This window comes from Fukomys damarensis, unplaced genomic scaffold (genome assembly GCF_012274545.1).
Source record: "Fukomys damarensis isolate Sample0158 unplaced genomic scaffold, DMR_v1.0_HiC HiC_scaffold_11, whole genome shotgun sequence".
Classification (NCBI taxonomy): Eukaryota; Metazoa; Chordata; class Mammalia; order Rodentia; family Bathyergidae; genus Fukomys; species Fukomys damarensis.
Window position 1 is genome coordinate 42784758 of NW_022900923.1, and position 21211 is coordinate 42805968.

Below are 21211 nucleotides of genomic sequence, written 5' to 3' on the forward strand. Positions count from 1 at the left end.
CGCGCAGGCTTCCCCTCCGCACACCGCAGGCCCTGTCCCCAGGGAGCCAGGAAGGCCAGGGGCCCCAACCGCAGGCCTAGGACAGAGCACAAGGAGGTGGGGGGACAGGAAGTGACTCTGGGACACCCGCTGAGACCCCCCACACCCGCGCCCAGCCTGGGGCGCAGGGACCTCTGGGGAGCTCAGAGCTGGGAGTCCTCCTCGCAGGCTTCCCCTCCGCACACCGCAGGCCCTGTCCCCAGGGAGCCAGGAAGGCCAGGGGCCCCAACCGCAGGCCTAGGACAGAGCACAAGGAGGTGGGGGGACAGGAAGTGACTCTGGGACACCCGCTGAGACCCCCCACACCCGCGCCCAGCCTGGGGCGCAGGGACCTCTGGGGAGCTCAGAGCTGGGAGTCCTCCTGGGCCTTACAGGTCATCGGCCCCTCCCACCCACCTGAACGTCATTTTGATTCCGCATGTTTGCCCGAATTGTCCTAAATAGCTTTTATATCAAACTACTATTAGGAAGCAAAGAGTACAGAGTTTGGAAGTCAAAAAGACCAAAACGTCTGGGGACACACAGCGCCGCCCCTTTCTGGGCTTCCTCTCTGGCAGGCCTGGGGAGTTTCTGGGTCCTTGGTTCCTCTGTCTGTGTCTGTCTCCCAGAATGTATGCCTTGCGCACAGTAGGGCACCTGTAAATACGTGTGAGATATACAAGAGCTGATAGCAAACTTGCAGGGACAAATCAAGGAAGTGGAGTCAGGCCCCTGTGCCCTCGCACACCTGTGACCTGATAACCAAAATCGTAACCCTCAATGAGCTGCAACTGAACTCAGTGAGGACCAGAAATCATCTAGGTCACCTTAACTGGCTCACCTCCCCCAGCCCGGGTACAATGTCTCCCTCACGAGAAGGTTAACGAGACTAATTTGGAAGGCACTTCCCGTGGAGGCTCATTAAGTTCACTATACTTGTAGGCAGCAAAATAGGGCAACTAGGTCAGAGTAGACAATAAATCCATCCAGTTGTGGCAAGAGATTAGTGCATGGAGTGGGCGTGTGCTGGAGCTTTCAGTGTCCAGAGCTAATAATCTGTCTCCGAGCCCCTCCTGCCTCCACTGGGGCCCCGAGACGGGCAGGCGAACCCCAGCCACACACAGTAGGACCACTGCTCTGGCTGCTGAGTGAGGCCTTGCCCAGAGCCTTTGCCTAAGCCCAGTGCCCCTGGGCAGTGGTGGCGCTGTTACCTGAAGCGCCCTCCTGTCCCCAGGAAAGATATATTCTTGGAGGAAGACACCTGCAGCCATAGTCTCTGTGTTTTGTGGTACCTTGTGGGCATGGATGATGGCATCAAATGTGCAGGGCATTCCCAAGTTCCACCTCAGGAACAGAGGTCCGGGAAGGCTGAGCAGCAGGTTCTAGTTTGCTCAGAGCGCTGACAACTGAGAAGTGTTCGGTCCACACTCGTGACTTGGGGACAGCACGACTGCCACTCAGCAGACACACTTTTGGGGTGCGCTCTGGCACCTGCTGGGCGCCTGCAGTATTTGGCTGACTTTGGAGAAGTCTCTCTACACACTCCTCGGGCCTCAGTTTCTCCAGTGAACTCGCGAGGTCGGCTGATATTAAGACTCTGTCATGTGTTTAGTTTCTTTATTCAAATCCCTTATAAAAGATCCCCTGAGTCTCTGGTAAAAAATACTTGCATATTTCCATCCCTCCCAACATCCACACAGAGAGGTTGGTGTAGAGTAGAGAGCAGGAGCGAGAACCAAGAAGGCTCGGCACATGGCAGGCACCTGCGCTGGGTGAGCCCTGCTACCCAGACCCTGGTGAGTGGTCCCTCACTAGCAGAGGTCACAAGACCCCTCCACAAGGTGCCCTTGTGTCAATTTCACAATCCATTTGCTCCCCCCACCCCCCTGTGATGCATACCTGCCGGCCTAGGGTTCTCCGCAGGCGCCCCTTTTGCCAGGGGTTCTCCCAAGGAGGTGACACAGAGGAAGAGCAGGAGCTGCCAGGAAACCAGCAAGTTCATCCTGGGAAGAGGCAGGTCCTAGGAGTGCCCAAGGCCGAGAGAAGGAGCAGGGGTGAGCTCAGGCACGGCGTCCGGGCCAGGTGCTGGAGGCTGAGCCCTGGAAGAGAGAAAGGACCTGTTCTTGGAGGCTCCCAGGGGAGGGATGGGCCTCCAAAATCAAACGTGGGAAGTGTGATTGACACCACTTGCCCAGGGTCATCAACTCCGAATTCATGCCAGGTGACACCGGTAAGGTCCCGAAGGAAGAGAGGACCCAGTTTGGAGAAGGAACAGGATGCTCAGGTGGGAAAAATGTCAGGGTTCTGAATCTCAGGTTTGCTTGAGTGAAGTCTGGAGACAAGAGGGGTAGGAGTGAGGTGGGACACAGGGTCAGGACTTCAGATCGCTGAGACTCGGGTTCAGGCTCTCTCTGGGGCCTGGGACTGTGCTCTTCTCTCCCTGCTGGGTCTGCACAGATCCATGACTTCCTGGTTTCTGCTGTCCCCACTAGAAAGTCCCCTCCCAAATCTGGCCCCGTTCCCTCCTGCTATCATAGAAGCCCAATTCTTTATCTTTTCTAGAAAAGGGGAGAAAGAGGCAATCATCTTGCTTTCTCTCTGAGCCCTTCACAGCCTTGAAGACCGTCATTAAATTGCCTTATTGCCTATAATTCAGGGAAGAAAAAACCTTCCCCGGATTTATCAAGTCAGTTGTCTCCAGTCTATTCTCTGTGGGCTCGGAGAGGTAGGAATTGAATTGGCCTCGTCAATCTAACTGCTGAGGTGGGAGCTGTGTCCTGACCCTCATCTGCCCCTTTGCCCATCCTCTCCACGCCCCGCTTCCCCAGCTCCCAAGTTCAGTTTCTCTTGGACACAGTCATCAGGCACTTTGGATTGTCCAGGAAACCTGACAAAGACAAGGTGCGTTTGGGTTGGATTTAGCCTAGAGCTCCTACGCGCCTCACATCCCTCTGACTCCACCGCTGCCTGTCTTCCCCCACTGCAGGACCCAGGCGTGGTACCAGGGTATGAATCCTGATTGGGGTGGGGGGCTCTGAACTTGCACCTGGCCTTAGCTCTGCCCTCATTCTCATGAGACAAGCAAGTCACCCCCGGTCTCCTGGACAAGTGGTCGGTCTGTAAAACAAGGAAACGGTTGGCCGAGGCTGTCGGCTCAGAGCACTCATCCTGACAGACGTTGTGTCTGACGCCTTAGAGGCAAGCTCTTGGTGCCTCCTCAGGCCTGGCAATGCAGGAGCAGAGGCAGGAGTCGTAATAGCTTCGGAGAACAAGGGAAGGCGTTAGACAGCGCGGTCCAGCGTGGTTTGGAAGTTATCCCGTAAGCACCACCCGGGGGCTGGGGTCGTGCCAGTGCAGGGCACACAGGTGTGCCGACGCAGGAAGACCTCGTCTAGTGTGAGAAACTGATTCTCAAGCAGACAGTTTCAAAATTGCGCTGGAAATCACACACTGGACACCCATGAGGACGCAGCTCCGGGAGCTGGGGTGCCAGGGGAGCCCGAGTCGGCCAGAGGATGACACTCTGAGGAAGGCACCCGGCGGGGCCCTGGGGTGGCAGGCAGGGGCTGGTGTGTGTGATGAGAGGGCAGGGCTGTGTGGGAGAGCGTGGAGCCACGCAGGAAGGTGCCGGGGAGCACAGCCGTCGGAGCGCTGGCTGTGGGGATGGGAAGGGGTCCCCGCTTTCGACCCTCTGTGGTGACTCTGCCCTGCATCAGACCATGGGGCTCTCCCAGCACGCACATACCCACAAACACACACACTGCATACGTACAGCACTCCCACACCACGCACACACGAAACTCCTGAGCTCTGTTCACTGTCTTGTCCACATGGGCACAGAATAGCTGCAGGGACTGAACTGTGCGGGAAAGAGCTCTGGCCTGCTGTGGACGATCCGTGCGGCTCCACCTCCAGGCTTGGTTGGGAAGCTTTGGCGTGGGGTGGCTTCCCTCCTGGGCCGGCCCCCGGTTCTTAGCAGGGTCTAGCGGAGCGTGTCGGTAACTAGGGTTTATATTTGCAAGGTCTGCTCAATGGAGCTCCATGGAATCATGGGTCCTGGAGGGTTCCCTACCTCCCCAAAAGCTTCTGGGGCCTTTGGTCCCAGCCATGGGGTTCTTCACTGAAGGTGACACCCCACACCATCCACAGCAAAAGCAAAGCCTTTGGGACCCCCGGGGTCCTGGCTTCAGGAACAAAATGCAAGTCAGTGAATCCACCCAGCCGACCCAGGATAACGGGTCCCTGCCTTTTACCTACCTGATGAATTCACATCAGTCTTGGCACAATCTCAACGCCCTACTAGGGCAGCACGGGGATGTGCTGTGCACCTACCTTGGCCCAGGCGGGAGCTCGGCAGCGTCCTGGAGGACAGCAGGAAGTGCCGGGGTAGGTGAGCACCCGTGGGAGAGAGCTGGGCTCCTGGGCTCACGCTCACAGCCTCCCAATCTCGTCCCCTTTTATCAAGCCCGGTGACGTCGCCAGACACAAGCCCACCTCTGCCTCCCTCTCCCTCCTCCCGGCCTCTTCAGAGAGCTCAGCACCCTCTGGCACTTGCCCCCCTTCACGGGCCTCCCAGGCAGCCCTGCGTCCTCCCTGGTCCTGTCACCCTCCCTGCGCCCTCTCCCACCTGAGACCCGTTTGCCCTAACAATGAGGACACGGGGAGCCAGCCTGTGTGAAGTGCCTCGTTCCCGGCCCAGAAGAGCCGCAGGCACAAGCCGCTGAGGTGGGGACGACACAGGAGGACAGGGAGGGCACAGCCTGACCCAGGGGCTGCTCTATGCCCACACACTGCCAGCTCCGAGGTCCCTTTGGCCCTGACCCCAGGCATCTCCTGGGCTCTGAGGAGTAGAGGGTGGGAGGGGATCTCTGCTGTTTTCTTCCTTCCTCAGTTTCTTGGCACAGGGATTTGAGACACCCGGATGGGCAAGCAGGCTAAGCAAGCAGCTGGCTGTGAGAAAGGAGAGCAGTTGGGCGTGGTGGTGCACACCTGTAATCTCAGCTACTCCAGAGGCAGAGGCTGGGGGGTTGCAAGTTCAAGGTCGACTTGGGCAACTTAGTGAGACCCTGTCTCAAAATATAAATAAATAGCACTGGATGTAGCTCAGTGTTAGTGCACCTCTGGGTTTAATCTCCAATACCAGGTAGAGAGAGAGGGAGAGAGAGAGAGAGAGAGGAGGGACTGCGATGAGAATGCATAGCAGCTCTGGAAGGAGAAGGTACTGCCGTGCTGGGGAGGTGCTGGAACGCAGGAAAGTCAGTTCCATGTGGCGGCACGCCCACCCTCTGCATGCCATGCTGTACCTATCTGCGCTGGGAGGGACAGGCCTGTCCCTTGTGCCCTGGACACTCACTGGTACACAGTGGGTACCCAGCAAATGCGACTTTGCAGCCGGCACTGTTTGACGGCAGGGGCTGTGTCCTCCTAGCTGGCCCTGGGGGCTGCACTGTGCAGAGCCACCCCACATGGTTGAGCCGCCCTTCCCGGCAGCACTGGACCGGTGTCCATCGCCGGCTGAACGCTTACTGCTGACAAATGCACTGTGTCACTCCCTGGGATAATTAAACACTAGGAGCAAAGTGATAGAGGTGGGCCAGGGATTTAGCTCAATGGCACCACACCTGCCTGGCAAGTGCAGGGTCCTGAGTTCGATCCAGGGTACCAGGAAACAAAAGTGAGAGGGAGGAAGGCAGGCAGACCTTGCTGCCATCATCTTCTCGGAATGGAGGTGCGCTGGCCTTGGGCTGCCCCCAGAAGCCTGGCGGGGACTTTCTGGGCTGTAGACACTGACTTCGAGGCCGAACCGTCTCGCAGCTCTGGGATTTAATCTTCACTTTCCCCCCATAAATACAGGGCGGGGGATGGGCCTTCAGCCCCAGCCAAGTCCCACCGGGCTGCGATCTCTGCTCCCAGCCGTCCAGGCAGCCTCTTGCGTTGACTTGGAGGTTTGAGGTCACGCAGCTCCATTCTGGTTCCTTCGGGACTTGGGGAGGCCCGGGGAGTGAGTCAGTGCAGGAGGGGAGGGGGCTGCGGGGGCGGCCTCCGGTTCCCTTCTTGCCACTTCATCAACATCCAAGTTCAAGGAGCTCATTTCTGAGGTTCAGACCATTGAGCTGGTGCCCTGAAGCCTCCGGAACAGCTGTGGGAGGCAAGAATCATTACTCCAGACAAAGGGTAGGGAGCAGATGCAAGGTGCGGGCTATTAGGGAGCTGGCCGGGGAGGGGCCGCCCAGCCGGCTGGGGCATGGAGGTGCTGCTCTGGGGCCTCCTGGGCACCCCTGCGAAGTGCTTCGGAGAGGGCGGTGGGAATGTCCAGGAGCTGGGGATCCGCCACCTGCTTTCCCCACGTCACCACCCTCTCTGCGCCGGGCCCAGACTTAGCCAGCTCCCCCGGAACCTCCGGCCCTTTCTGGGTGGTCGCTGGAGTCTCCCAGCCGCCACCCTCTGGCTGCCCCTCCACACCCTCGCCCCAGACACACTTGCGGGCTCCCACCCGCTCCGTTCACGTTGCGGGGAAGCGGCAGGGAGAGGGCGAGGACGAAGGCTGGTGAGGCAGGTGCGGGAGTGGGGGAGGGGCGCGGGGCTGCTGCACCCGGGGTGCTCCCACCCCCAGACACCACTGCCAGCCGCCCGAGTGCCTACTCACCGCACTCAGGAGGGGGATGTTGGAGGCGTTGCCCAGGAAGCCAAAGGCCACGGGGAAGAAACCCCTAGGAGCAGAGAGGAGAGGGGCTCAGTGCCGGCTGGGAGGGGAGAGGACGGTGTGGCGGCTGAGGCCCATCCAGGAGCACCTCTGAATCTGGCCCTGGGGCAGGCGTGACTCTGCACCCCTATTTAGATCGGCCACAGAGGACAGAGGTTAAGAAGGAAGTCCTTGCGGCCAGATGCCCTGGGCTCATTCTTGGCCTTACTACTTCTGGCAAATTCCTTCGCTTCCCTGACTCTGTTTCCAGCTATAAATGTGGTGAACGATGTTAGTAACTGTATCGTAGGCCCCGGCACACAGCAGTCCTCAAGAAGTCTTTATTTTTATGAGTGCTACTCTGTGTTTCTGTTTTTCGTCCCCTCCTTACATGGGCTGCTCCGGATCTGGTGGGCTCTGGGCATGGACTTGTTGGAGGCCACGCCCACACGGGCACGGCCGCATGCCCTGGCATTCCCCTTGCAGGCCGCCTCTGCCTGCCCGTACGGTCTCGCTCTCACCCAACGCCCAGGGGAGGCCTGACAGGGGACACCTGTGTGACATGGCTGCAGTGGGAAGGAGGCCCGAGCGCCCTGGACATGAGAAGTTTGGATTCTGAGCCAGGTGCTGCAGCTCACACCGGTGATCCCAGCTCTCGGTGGGCGGAGGCAGGAAGACTGCAAGTTCATAGCCAGCCTGGACAGCTAAGTGACCCTGCTGGGGTGGGGAGGCTGGGACGTGACTCGGTGGCTGGGCCCTAGCCCAGCACGCACGAGGCCGCAGGGTCCACCGCAGCTCCACACGCAGGCACCTGCGTTCTGGCGGAGCCCGTGTCCTTGGGCCCCTGTCCTGAGGCGTCCTGAAGGTCGGACTCACTTGAAGAGACTGAAGAACCCGTAGGTCTCCAGGAGCATACCCAGGAGGGGCCAGCGCAGGAGCACAATGGCCACACCGCCCAGGAAGAAGCTGGTGCCCTTGAGCTTGTGCCGCTGGAAGAAGAAGGAACACGTCCTCCGCAGGCCGATGATGAAGGAGAGGCCGGTCAGGAACAGCAGCTGCGTGGAGGGACAGGGAGCAGGGAGCGTGAGGGCAGGCAGGGCCCCCAGAGCCAGGGCCTCGGGCTGGAGCCTGGCTGGGGCAGGGCCTGCTGACTCCCAGGACCACGTGGCCAGCAGCCTTGAGTCCTTCAGCCCATTAGGGTCAGAACTGCCCAACGGCGTGACAGACAGGGAGAGCTTTGAAGTCTAGCTTCACACCGGACTCCTCGGATGCTAAAGCTTCTTCAAACACGCCTGCCTTTCTCACCATGTCTCCAGGGGGCTGGGTGGACAGTGGGGTCCTCTCTGTTTACCAAAGGGGAGCCTGAGGCTTAAACAGGTCAGGGAGCTACAACCCAAGTTGCATGGAACCTTCCAGGGCTCCACAGCCGCAGAACCATACACCAGGCCCTGTGGTCTTCGGGCTGCCCCCCAGGACCCTTGGGAGCGGCGGTCCTGTCCACCCCTCCCTTCGGCTGGCTGCCAGGGTCATCCCTGTGCTCCGTCCCATCCCCACCCACCTGCACTGCCGGGCCCACCCCCGGGCCCACCCTCTCCCCGAGGCCCTCGCCCTCCTCTCCCCTCTAAGCTGCTGTTTCTCAGTCCTCGATCATCAGGTTGGGGCCTCACCCTTCCCCTCCCAACCTCCCCACTGCACGGGAGCGTGGCATTTCCCTGGCCCTGGACGCTGGATTTCCAGTGGTAGGGACAGGGTCTGATTCATCTCAGAACTCCCAGAGCCCCACCCGGAGCTCGGCCCCGGCATCAGGGTCCTCAGGGTTCTCAGGCTCTCTGAGCCGGCAGCCTCTGCTCTGCCCAGGCTCCACGGTGTCTGACCCCTGGATGGGCAGGACGTGGATGAACTTGGGGCTCACCTGCCTGGCAGTAGAGACCTCGGGAACTTGGGACAGGAGAAGTGCAAGGGGCTGGGGACTCACGTTTCCAGAAGCCAGGAGCACGGAATCAAAGTACAGGAGAATCCCAAAGAGGATGAAGAAGACGCCAAAGCCAGTGATGCCTACGCCAATCTCTGCAACGGGCAAGGAGGCTGTGGTGGGCGTGGCTCGGGAGCTCCGGCCCGAGGACAACAGGTGCCCTCTGCCAGGAGGGGATCTCAGCATCTGTGCTCTCGGGACGACAGCTGGGGAGGGCTTGGTCCTCACAGCAGTCCATGGGGAGCAGCGCCGTCCCCGTCACTTCCTGCTGTCTTGAATGCTGCCCTGCCCAGGCCACTTTCAGGGTTGGGTCCCTGACTGCACACAGCCATCCGCCTACTCTGTCCCTGTGCCTGCACCTCAGACCCTCTGGGGCCATCCACACAGGGGAGAATGTGCCACCGAGCCACTGCCACCGGCCCGAGAGCCACAGAAGCACCCTACTGGTCCTCGGAACCACCCTCCTCTCTCCGCAAATGCCCCTGTGCCCAGCTCCAGGTGCTGACCTCTCCCAGGTCCTGGGGAACAAAGTCTGAGTCAGGAGTGTGCTCTCCCCTGCCCGCTGGATCCCACTCCCCCCGTCCTGTCCTGCAGCTGCCCACACGGGCCTTGGATCCTCAGCGGAGGAGTGGACGCCACCAGCAGTGCCCTCCCGGGCGGGCGGCTGTCCCAGGGAACCCTCGAGCCCAGGAGGCTGCCAGAGCCAGTGAGCAGCAGGAGTGCAGCCTGGGGCCATCTTGCTGGGTTTCGGGCTGCACTGTGCACGTCCCAGACCTTCAGGTCACTGCCCTGCAGTGAGGGTGAGGGGCCTTTTGTCTGCACAGCACAGAACTGTGACTTCTACTCATCTCTGTCACTGGCGTGGTCAGTGAAACCCGGTTCATTGTGTTTCATTTTAAAATTTAAATCTTGAATTGTGGGAAGATGCACCCGACCTAAAATTTAGCATCTTACCCAGTTTAAAGGGACAGTTTTCTAGGGCTGGGCAGACATCCCCTGTCCACATCCAAAATTCTTTCCATCTCGTAAAACTGAAATCCTATAGGGGCTGGGGATTTGGCTCAGTGGTTCCACCACCTGCCTCAAGTGCAACGGCCTGAGATCAATCCCCAGGACCAACAGAAACAAAACAAAAACCTGAAACCCTGTACCCACTAAACTTACCCCCATCCTTTCCCTCAGCCTCCTACAGCTGCCATTCTTTTTGTCTCTGAATTTGACAATGCTAGGAATCATGTACAAGTGGAATTGCACAGCATTTATTCTTTTGTGCCTGGCTTTTTTCATCACTGTAATGTTCTCAAGATTCCTTTATGTTGTAGCACGTGCCGAGATGTCCTTATCTTTTTTAAGGCCAAATAATATTCCACTGAATATATATACCAGCTTTTTGTCAATCCGTTTATCTGCTGTTAGACATCTGAGTTACTTCCAACTTTTCAGCTATTATGAATAATGCTGCAAGGAATGTGGGAGTAAAAGCAAAATCTCCTGAAGACCCTGCTTTTTAATCCCTTTGGTATATACCTATCAGTAGAACTACAGGATCATACAGTGTTTTAGACTGTAAGTTAAAAAAAGAAAACTGCCTTACTGTTTCTCAAAGTTGCTATATCCTTTCTTATTCCCATTTACAGCGTGCAAGGGGTCCAATTCCTTCACATTCCTAAAATGGTCTTTACTGTAATTTTTTTATAGCAGCCATGGTAATGGGCAAGCAATGGTTCCATGCAGGCGGTTTTGATGTGTGTGTTGTTAAAGCCGGGGATCAAACTCAGAACCTTGCACTGGCCAGGCAGGCGTGGCACCTCTGAGCTAAGTCCCGGCCCTCCCTTGCGGTTTGGGCTGGATCTCCCTAAAGGTTAGTGGTGCTGAGCAGCTGGTTGTGCGTTGGCTGGCCATGGCTCATCTTCCGGGGAGAAGCCTGCCCCAGTCCTGCACCTGTGTTTTCATTGGGTTTTTCTTTTTCATGTTGATGAGTGATGTGAGTTCTTTATACATTCTGATATGAACCCCCTTATCAGGTGCGTGATTTGCAAATATCTCCTCCCGTTCTGTAGCTTGGCTTTTCACCCTCTTCACGGTGTCCTTTGATGCACAGAAGTTTTAATTTTCACGTACTGTTGTTTGATCTATTTTTCCCTTTTGTTGCTTGTGCTTTTGGTGTCAGAGCCAAGAAATCACTTGTTTTTTCCTAGGAATTGTATAGTTTTACATCTGACGTTTTACCTCTTCAATCCATGTTGAATTATCTTTTGCAAATGGCATCGGTAACGGCCCAGCCTCATTCCCACCCACGTGGATGTCCAGATTTCGGTCAACTGTTCACACCACCTTCCTCCCCTCACTGAACGGAAGTGAGACCCTTGTTGAAAATGTTATTGACTCATTAACATCTTGGGATTAATCTCCACAACCTCCATGACATTGGTATTACTACCATGCTTTTAAAGATGATTGTTAAACATGAGGGAGAAAATTACTCTGGTCGTTCAGAAGCGGGACAGTAAAAACAGATTAAGGCTAGGTTTACTGGCTGTAATATTTATAACTGAAAGAAGACAACACAACTGTCTTAAATCCTTTATAATCTGTTGCCATACAGATTTCAAAAAGGATTGAATTCAATTCCAGTGTAGGAAGAAATAAGGTCTCTTGTACTCTTCTGCATTTGACTCTTTGGGTGCATATTATAAAATAATCCCATAAATTATGTGTCCCGTATTAAGTCTGTTCCCTTGCAAACCCCGACTACAACAGTCACTAAATTGCTAAATCGCTCAGGCTGGGCTCGAATTTGTGATCCTCCTGCCTCAGCCTCCCAGAATGCTGGGATTACAGGTGTGCACCACCACACCAGGCTTAGGTAGCCTCTTATGTCTAGAACACTTCCTCCATCTTTTCTTGCCCCCTGATATTGACCCTTTTGAAGCTTCAGGCCAGTAAGTTTGTAGCTGTCCGTCCTTCCTGGCTGATGCATCTCCATGACTACGCATTGTTGGCAGAAACAGCCACGAGCGATGATGTCGGTTTCCCTTTGTGCCTTGGGAGGTGAGGCGTGACTCCAGCTGGGGATGTGGCATTATTCGGCTGCCGGGGTCCCCCAGCCCGTCCTGGCTGTGACCCCTGTACAGGCCCCGCATGAGCAGAGCGCTGCTCTCACCTGCGGGGCCCTGCACAGCTCGGGGCTCCCCCTTTGTGTGGCGGGCAGGGCTCCCGGCCACGTGGTCCTGGAGGGGGAGTACTGAAAAAATAATTGTTTTTATGTAGATGAAGAGTTAGAGTTTTATTTTCTTAGAAGACACAAATTATTCTGACGTCGGAAAAATATTCATACACAGAAGCCTCCTCTATATTGTTACCCGGAGAAGTGTTTCACATGCAAGTAGTGTAAAATTTGGTATTTCCCTATTACCTTCCCCTTTCTGTACCACTACAGAGATGTGAGGTGTTCTTTCAACTTCCTGTATAGCATGTGGACACTGCATATCGATATACAAGCACACCCACATACCTCAGAGGAAATAACAAGGTATTTTGGGGAGGAGGCCTGGAATAGTTTCCAAACACCTACTTTCTTGAGCACCGGCTCCGGGAAGTGCGGAGGTGCAGTCCACACCGCGGGCAGCACTGGCCTGGGCTCTCAGGGGCCTCGTGGCTGGCCTGTCCCCTCGGGGGCGTCCGTGACCCCGCGCTCCGCCGTTCTTCCTGTGCCCACCCATTCTTTCTGGCACCTTTGCGGCCTCCTGCTTCTCTTTCCTCCTGGGGTCTGAGTCGCTCAGTCCTTGGGCTTGAGCTTCCTCCACTTCCCGGTTTGTCTTCTCCGCCTTCCTCTGTCCTCAACCATCCGTGTGCGACCACGCTGGTGTTTCTCCTGGCCTAAGCCTCTCTTGGGCCCCAAAACTCACTTCCCGCTGCTCCCCATGCGTGCTCTGAGCGGTTCCGTTCCTTCCCTCGGCCCGACCCCCGCTGTCCCCAGTGGGTAAAAGAGGCTCCTCGCCCACCGGCTGCCGAGGCAGAAACGGAGCCATCTTGGTTCTCCTCCGCTACACCTGCCACCTCCCAGTTCCATACCCAGCTGTTTGGTCGACTGATTAGTTGCTGGACTGGGGATCAACCCCAAGGCCATCACACTGAGCTACATCGCCAGCCCCTGTTTTTAATTTTTTATTTCGAGACGGAGTCTCACTAAGTCACTAAATTGTCAAGGCTGGGCTCAACTTGCAACCCTCCTGCCTCAGCCTCCCAGAGTACAGGCATTATAGGTGTGCACCGCCATAACCAGCTCCACAGCAAAGCTTTTTTGCTGCTGCTTCCAAAATGCATCCTGAGAGCCATCTGTGTCTCTCTCTCTCACCACCTCCATCTCTCTCTCGGACTCTTGCAGCAGCCCCATTGAGTTTCCTGCCACACTCGTGTCCGATGAGACAAAGCCTCACACACACCGGGGCCCCGGGCCGCAGTGTAGGATCACCCTGCCCCGGAATGTCAGTCGCGGGGAGGCGGAGACACTGCCCGGTGGCCTTGGTGGCCCCTAAACACTGCGGATACACTGGCAGTTCTCTCTGCGGAGCTGCAGGCTCGGACGCAGCTGCCTGCACGACATGGCGTCGGATGTCGGGGGCACAAGGCCCCGCCACACCCTCCGCGCTCCCTCCTCAACCTGCCGGTGCCGGCCACAGGCACTGGAGGCATTCCCGACTCTTCCTTCCCTCAGGCCCTGCACCCGGTCCTCCAGCAAATTCCTCCCCTCCCCACTGCTGTCACCTGGGCGCCTCCACCTCCTCCCACTGCGGAGCGGCATCTTCCTGCTGCCACCCTCAGCCTTCTACACGCCTCTCGCCTCTGCGTCTGTGTCATCTAATCTATCCAGGTCTCTGCCTGTACCCACGTCTGCATTCCTATCACTGGTTTCCCATCACGTAGAGCAAGGTCCTTACCATGGCCTCTGGTCTGGCTCCTCAGTGACCTTCCTGACCCCAATTCTCCCCTTCACTAATGTTGCTCCATCCACACAGCCTTCCTTCTTGTTCTCCAAACTGCATGCTACTGCCTCAGGGCCTTTGCACAGGCTGACTCTTCTGGCAACAGGTCCCTTTAGAGGGCTGCATGGCTTTGCCTCCTCCTTTCCTGTGGTCTCTGTAAAAGAGCACTTCTCAGCAAAGCCTCTCCTCACCACTTCCAATAAGATAGCAACCCCTCCTGCTTCAAACTCTAGCCTCCTTACTATTTCCTTCTCGTCTTAGGTCTCCACCCCACATGGTAATCAGCACATCCCTGTCTAGATCAGCGGGGCACCCATCTGCCTCCTTGGCATTGTCTGCTCTGTGCCAGGCACAGTGCTGGGCACCCGGCAGAGGCAGTGTGCTTAGGGGGTGGGTGAGGAGGGGGAACTGGGCTGCCCTGAAGCCCGCTGAGCCCCGCACGCTCTGCGGGGCGTCTCCGCTCCCTGCCAACCCCTCCTGCTCCCCTCTGGAAAGGAAAGGTTCAGGGTGAGGTTGCGGAGCAGGCAGGGGAGCGGGGCTCAATTTCCGCCGAGAAGAAACCCAGCTCTGAGAGGTTTGTGGGGGGAAAGGTACCGCACAGGCAAGGCCTCCTGAGCCCACCCGTGAGCCCCAGCTCTGAGGACCCTGGATGGAGGGGACCCCGGGCCTCACTGCCGGCAGGGATGGGCCACACCCACCGGCCCTGCTGCCTCAGAGGCCAACACAGCAACCCTCAGTGGCTCCAGAGGCCACAGTGTGGGACCCCCAGGGAGCAGGCCAGCAGGGCGCACCTCCACCCGCCCCTGACTCCCGGCCTCTGCTCACTCTGGCCCTCGCTGATGGAGATCATGCTGCGGTCCGCCTGGGGGCCTTCAGGCTGGGCTGGCAGGGGGCGAGGGCCCAGCCGACCGAGCAGCGGGTGCACTCTCCTCGGGAGCCAGGACGCTGACCCTTGGCATCGGGGACGGGAGGCGCTGGTAAATCATTAACTCCCACCCCTCACACAGTTAAAGACGCAGGCTCCCGCGCGGTGGCCACTCTCTAGGCCCCTTCAGCCTACCTCTCCCGTCTCCTCTACAAAACTTGGATCTGGATCGTATAGAACGTGTGGGAAGAGCTGGAATCGGTGTCTCTGGAAATGTACTAAATTCATTTTGAAAGCTTTTTTTTTTTCCTCTCTCCGTTTTGCTTTGTGCAGTACACATGATCAACACGAGGGGGCAGCAAGCAACTGAGTAAAACCTGTTGCCGGCCTCGCGAGAGAGCCAGATTTGGTCAAGGGCTAAGCGCCCCGGGGGAGTTAGACCTGGAGGGATTCGACCCCACTTCCCCCAGCTTTGAAACTTGAGGTTGAACTTCAGAAGACAAAGCCCTGAATCCGGGCTCGGGGTGAATAGTTCTAGCCTACCTGCCTGCGGTGTAGCCCAGGGCTCATCCCTCCTTCTCCAGGCCTGCAGAGGGGAGGGCACAGCGTTCCTCATGACCTCTTCTCCACTGCAGAGTGGCGGCCGGCAACACCATTACAGCCCGCCTCCCCTCTGCAATATGCTTTTCATCCAGAAATGAAGTGCGCGGATCGCACGGCCCACATCCATACATAGTCCAAAAGCTATCATAGAGCTGACTCTGCTAACGAGGAACACAGAATAGTTTACAGTGAGAACTGGCACTTCCCAATATATAAATGCTGCGAGGCTTCCGGAAGACATGAGACAGAGGTGTGCACCTATAAATCACAACTGAGCCTGAGTTGAAGAGAAATAGAAGACTAGAGCCAGTCCATGCAAAGGCAAAAGACACATGCACATAAGAAAACGGAACAGAGCCAGGCATGGTGGTGGTGCACGCCTGTGATCCCAGCACTCAGGAGGCTGAGGCAGGAGGATTGCTGTGAGATAGAGACCAGCCTGGGCTACATAGTGAGTTCCAGGTCAGTCTCAACTACATAGTGAGACCCTGTCTCAAAAAACCAAGAAAAAAAAAAAAAAAGAAAAAAAACCAGAACAGGAGTGAACACTAGCTCACTAGACTAAAACTAACATTACGCAGATGATGGCAGACTGGATGTGCTTGTACCTAAGAGGGAAATCACCTCAATGGAGGTGGGGGGGCATGTGTGTGCCGTCAGGTAGAGGAGAGACAAGGAGGAGGTTTGAGGTGTGCACAGACTCAGGTCTGTGAATTGTTCGGATATTTGCCTATGTGGTGACATCAGGTGGGCTTGTGACACAACAGTACAGGTGCACAGATCTCGGTCGTGTCTGGAGGGAAGGGTCAGTCCCCAGGATGCTGCTAGGCCTTGGCGACTGCGTTTTCCAAAGGTCTCTGGGGAACAGAGGGCGGACTGGGAAGAGCGTGGTGGTAAAGGTGGTGGGCAGAGCAGGTGCACGTGGACCCATGGAACGTGTAAGAAAAGCAACAGACGAACAGCGCCGAAGGTTTCCGCGTGTAACCGTTACAACATAGATGTTCGCCCCTGGTCCGCAAAACCTGAAAACTATAGACGATAGCATGAAGATGAAGTAATTTTGGAAAGCTTTTATTAAGGAGATCCAATGAGATCTCTTACATTTCATGGGTCTCTGCTTTTCTCTCTTTCTTTTTTTCCCCGGCCTTCACATGGATCTTGTCTTTAGTTAGCCTCACCCCCAGCCCTCCTTTCATTCTTTTCTTGTTTGTTTCCTCTCTCCTTCCTTCCGCCACGCTTGACTTAAAATGTTTGTTTCAAGGATATTTGGTTTTCTAGCTCTCCTGTAAATATGACGAGTTCCTCCCTTTGCCTCTTTCGGACACCCCACCTCTCGTTGGAACCATTTTCTACCAAGGATGTAGTAGTTGAAACGTTAGAACACCCTGTAGCCAATGCACAGAGTATATTATTCAGTCATCTCCAGACAATGTCTCTATTTCATTCTAAGTTTCTTCTCCACATACCTCCTTCGTGAATTACGCATGAAACTCATTTGAAAGAAAAGCAACTAAACAGCTTATAAAATTTCTCAGTAGTGGTAGGAAGTGTGACCACGTTATACTAACAGTGGATTTTGTCCCAGTTAGTGTAAACATGTGCAGGATATGGGACAATTGTTTGGGAAATGTTTCCTGTGCGTGGCGGCCACCAAATGCCAGGAGAGTTGTGCTTGCCTAATCTCGATGATCTCTCTCCCCCCAAATTGCCACAGTGCCCCCTCTGGCCATTAAAAGCTCCCACAGCTTGAGAGGGTGGGCTCTAAAGTCAGTGCCATGGGCTTCATCCAGGAGGCCTGATCCATTCTGTTTACCCTTCTGTGCCTCAGTTTCTCACGTGAGAATAGTACCTGTCAGCTAGAGCTGTTGTACCCAGCACACACTAAGCACTGAGCCAGCCATGGCACTGCAGAAATAACACTGCTCCTTAGCATGCTGTTAACATGGTATTCCACGTGAGACTTTCGCTCCCTTCCACCTATTCTGAGCTGCTCCCACAGGGCAATAAAGCAGAGGCTGGGAGATCCTCTCCACCCCAAAGGCCAGCCACGGAGCCACAGGAGCACGGGAGAACTGGACCCTCCTGAAACGGGCCCCCAGGCCCGATTCTCTGGGAACTGGTGCTGGGCCCCAGGGGTTCATCCACAGCTGGCCTCCTGGAGAGGCCCCTTGACAGGAACGGCTCACCCCAGGACCTCAGACCAACTCCCCTTTCCTGCTAAGCCCCTTAAACTGTCCTGGACCAGGAGGGCAGCCAGAGGCCGACACAGACACCACCTGTACAAACCATTCATTTTATTTTCAGCATTGGGTTTATACAAACTTGCAATATACAAATGAAGGACTCACAGGGATTCTCAAGTAGCTAGATCGTGTAAGAATGCTCCTGAAAGAAAAGAGCAAACTCCCTGCCTCGGCCAGAATGTCCCTCATCCTGGGGAGGGGCTTGTTGGCTCGGTGGACACTAAGGGGCAGCTACAGCAGCTTGGTCCCAACAGGAGCCCTCTGTCTAACCTCAACTCTTCACCTAAGGTCACTTTTATGCTAAATGAAGACACAGATCAGAAAGTTCCTTGTATGGTTTATTGTCTAATTCTAGTAAATCAAATTGGCCCCAATATGCACATAAATAGATATATGTATATATATATATATATATATATATATTTTTTTTTCCTTAGTTTAAAGAGCTGCCAGGTAGAGGGGAAAGGAAGTGATCCCGCCTTGCTGAAGTCACCCCTGCCTCAAGACCATGCCTCTCTCTCGGAGGCAGCAGGAGCAAGTGTGCACAGCTTGCACCTTGGAACATCTCTAAAGTGACGGTAGCCGTATTCTTGGTTACTGATCAGGGAGGTGGTGTGTGACCCGGGGAGGGCCCAGAGTAGCCAAAGCTTTCTGCAGGAGGGCTGCTAGCCCTGGGCTCCCACCTGGGCCCTGATCATTCACAGCAGTGGCAACAAACGCCAGAGCTGGAGGTCAGGTTCCAACGCTGGCCTGGAGCTGTGCGCAGAATTCCGGAAGTCCTGATTTCAGGTCTGGACAGACTTCTGTACTCCCCAAATCCTTGAACATCACGAGCCTCCCAGCTCACTCTGATGATCGATAGGCAGTTGGAGAGGCTGAGATGGTATAGCTCAGTGTCCCAGCAAGCAGCCTGCCAAAGCCCCCGGATTTCCTGGGCAAAGCCAAGACGTTACCTTGTCTGTGGGACCCTCCTCCACCAAGAAGGTGACTTCACAGTCTGGATGCCAGACTGAGGCGCCATCCTCTTAAGAACAGCTCCAGAGGAGAGGTCACAGAGGGGAGCCACGTGCAAGCATGAGAAGTCCAGGGAACTCAAGAGCCAGGAACAGCAGAGGACCCCCGCTGCTTCCTCTGGGCTGTGCTCCAAGTCACAGGTCCAGCAGGGAGAGGAGGGAGACCCTAATGCTTTTTAGCATGGGCTGCCGTGAAATTCTGCCCTTTCCAGCAGTGAGACAAGGGCAGGTGGTCAGGAGCCACAAGGACGGGTGCCTGCTTGGTTTCCTTCTGCGCACGTGACTGCAAATGTTTCCTCCAAGAGGACTCGAGCACAGACAACCCTCACAGCACCAGCAAGGGAGGACCGTGTCACCAAATGCCTGGGGCAGGACCTCCGAGGGAAGGACCTGTCCCGGTGAGACGCTCTCTGGGTGACTCTGGGGACCAGCCCTTTGCTGCCCGTGGGGTGGGAGGGCAGGACACAGGGCTGGGACCTGGAGGCCACCATCCCAGTCCAGGCCCATCACTAACTGATCCCTTCAGACATTGCACATTTTGAAAATACGTTTGCTTTTTAAACAAAAGCATTAAGTAGATCTGTTTTACAATAAGTCTTTCCTCTTCTCTTCTTTGGATAAAAAAGGCAAGGGGTATGGCCTCAACATGCTAGGAGTGGTGTGGAGAGAGCGGGCCCGGGCAGGAGCTGAGGAGGAGGTCTGACACCCAAACACACACACACATTACATAGACATCCATACCATGAGTCATCTCCAGAAAACATATATTAAGGCGTGTAAAGCAATGTACGGTGCCAGCTTTATGACAAGGGGGAGAGTTGGCAGAGGTGTCAGCGTTATTTACATGTATATTTCTTTTTTTTTTTTTTTTTTTTTGGTACCAGGGATTGAACTCGGGTCCTTGCACTTGCAAGGCAGGCCACCAACCGCTGAGCTAAATCCCTGGTCCTTACATGTATATTTCTAAAAATACCACTTTAAAAAAAGGAGAGCTAGACAAACAAAGGGGAAGGCATGGAAGGCCCTGAAAAATCCGTCCCTTGAGGGAGGAAAAGGGTGTGGAGAGAAAGGGTGACCTGGTAGCTAACCCCAGCTGCCAGTGGGTAGGGGACAAAGCAGATCTGGGGTGTGTGAACCAAGAAGGTGGGAAATGTAGCCAGGGGTGATTTTCACGTTCCGAAAAAGCCTGCTAGAAGTGAAGAGTGGAGCCCTCCCAGTCTGTTGTCCCCCTGAAGCATGAGAATGTCCTAAGCACCTAGAACAGTGCCTGGTACATCAAAGGTGCTCGGTTCCCATCTGTTGAGTGAGCGGTCATTTTTACCCCCGTATGAACCAGTAGCTGTCCAGCCACAGAGCGGAGAGGAGCCTGTGGGGTGGGGAGCAGCTGTTCCTGCTGCTGCTGCTGCTGCTGCTGCTGCTGCTGCTGCTGGTCAGGCTGCAGTCTCCGGCAGTAACTGGCAGAAAACATCTCAGGGCCAGATGTCCTGAGTTTCCCCACCTTTGTCCTCTCTGGCTACATTCATCTCAAGGTGGGTGGAACCTTCGTGCTGCTCTGGATGCCCGCGGTGAGGGGTCGGTCCTGGCCCCCGCCCCCAGATCCAGGCCTCATTCCCTCTCCCAGGGACGAACTCAGCTGGTACCAGGAAAAGGGTGAGCACCTGGCTCGGTGGAGGCCCCGAGGCCGGCCACACCCCACATGGGACAGGTCCTTCCCTCCGCCCTGACCCCGGGGGCCAGGGAGAGGCTGACACCAGACCCTGACTGAGAAGGGGCCCGACTCCCTCACCCACGCCTCAGCCCCCACGCGAGCACGCTGCTGGCCGGTCCCCGGGGCCGGCTGCCTCTGGGGATGAGGTGCGGTGCGGACGTGGCCCTCCGCCCCGGTGTCCGCATCCGCCCGCTCTCAGCGCCCGGGCAGGCCCATCCCATCCCCTTTCCGTCGTCCTGCTCTCTCACTTGCCAGTGCCTTCTGCCCCCCGCCCTGTGCCCACTCTAGGACCTCTCCCTTGCTCTCCGCTGTCCCTTCTCAACCTGACCTCAGACACCACCCAGACCTGCTGTTCTCCATCCACTGCCAGCTCTGTCCCCGGGGGAGTCCGGGAGCCCCGTCCCCTCGCTCATCCTCCAGTCTTTGGCTCAAGCAGCGTGGTTGGTCTCCCCGGAACCCCAGGAAGCCCGTCAGCAGAGGCGCGGAAAAGCCTGGGGCACACGGGGAGGGTGATGATGCCCGTCTCTCCTCCACCTCTAGTCTTCGCCAGGACAGCCGAAGGCACGCTCCCCACCAGTGCGTCTTCTCCACCCGGGGGTGGTGCTGGGGCCACCACCTTGCCAGCCAGAGCCGGGCCGCGGCTTGGGCACCGGAGAAGACGCCTTCCCACCTCTCCACCCCTTCCTGCCAGGCCCACAGCGTGCGCAGCGGGGCTGCAGGAGCCCACACTCCTTTGGCAGCAGCCCTGGCCCCCAGCCCGGCTCCCTGCGGCTCCCATGGAGCTAACGACGGGGGCCAGGGCGGCGGCCAGGACCTCCCCGGGCAGAGGACGCTTCAGAACGTGGCTCTGTGCAGCTTCACGGCATTGGCCTCGGCCAGGGCTCGCACTGGAAAAGAGAGACGAGGTGATAAAAACACAGGCTGGGGCTCCCGCCGGGCTCTTTACGGAGCTGCAGGGGCCGCCCGACGACAGGGCGGAGTCACGGAGGCCAGTGGGCTCCCCCACCTGCCTGCAGGGGCTCGCCTTGGGGACGGGGTGCAGCGGAGACATGCTCGGGGGCTTCTGAGGGGTCTGTGGCAGGACTGCCGAGTGGCGACAGGACAGGGGTGGACAGGCGAGGG

At 56.6% G+C, this 21211-nt stretch overlaps 1 protein-coding gene and 1 long non-coding RNA gene across 4 annotated transcripts in view; one reads left to right on the top strand and one right to left on the bottom strand.

The window, feature by feature from the left end:
- Positions 1-21211, top strand: part of LOC117285600 — a 52165-nt gene that overhangs the window by 27103 nt on the left and 3851 nt on the right. The window lies entirely within an intron of this gene.
- On the bottom strand, positions 5137-14616 carry Golt1a (golgi transport 1A). Its single transcript, XM_010645020.3, has 5 exons — positions 14483-14616; positions 8676-8767; positions 7577-7755; positions 6665-6728; positions 5137-6157 (listed from the first exon to the last, which is right to left on the bottom strand). Exons 1-5 carry the CDS (start codon positions 14505-14507, stop codon positions 6119-6121), a joined length of 399 nt encoding a protein of 132 aa, XP_010643322.1. The 5' UTR covers positions 14508-14616; the 3' UTR covers positions 5137-6118.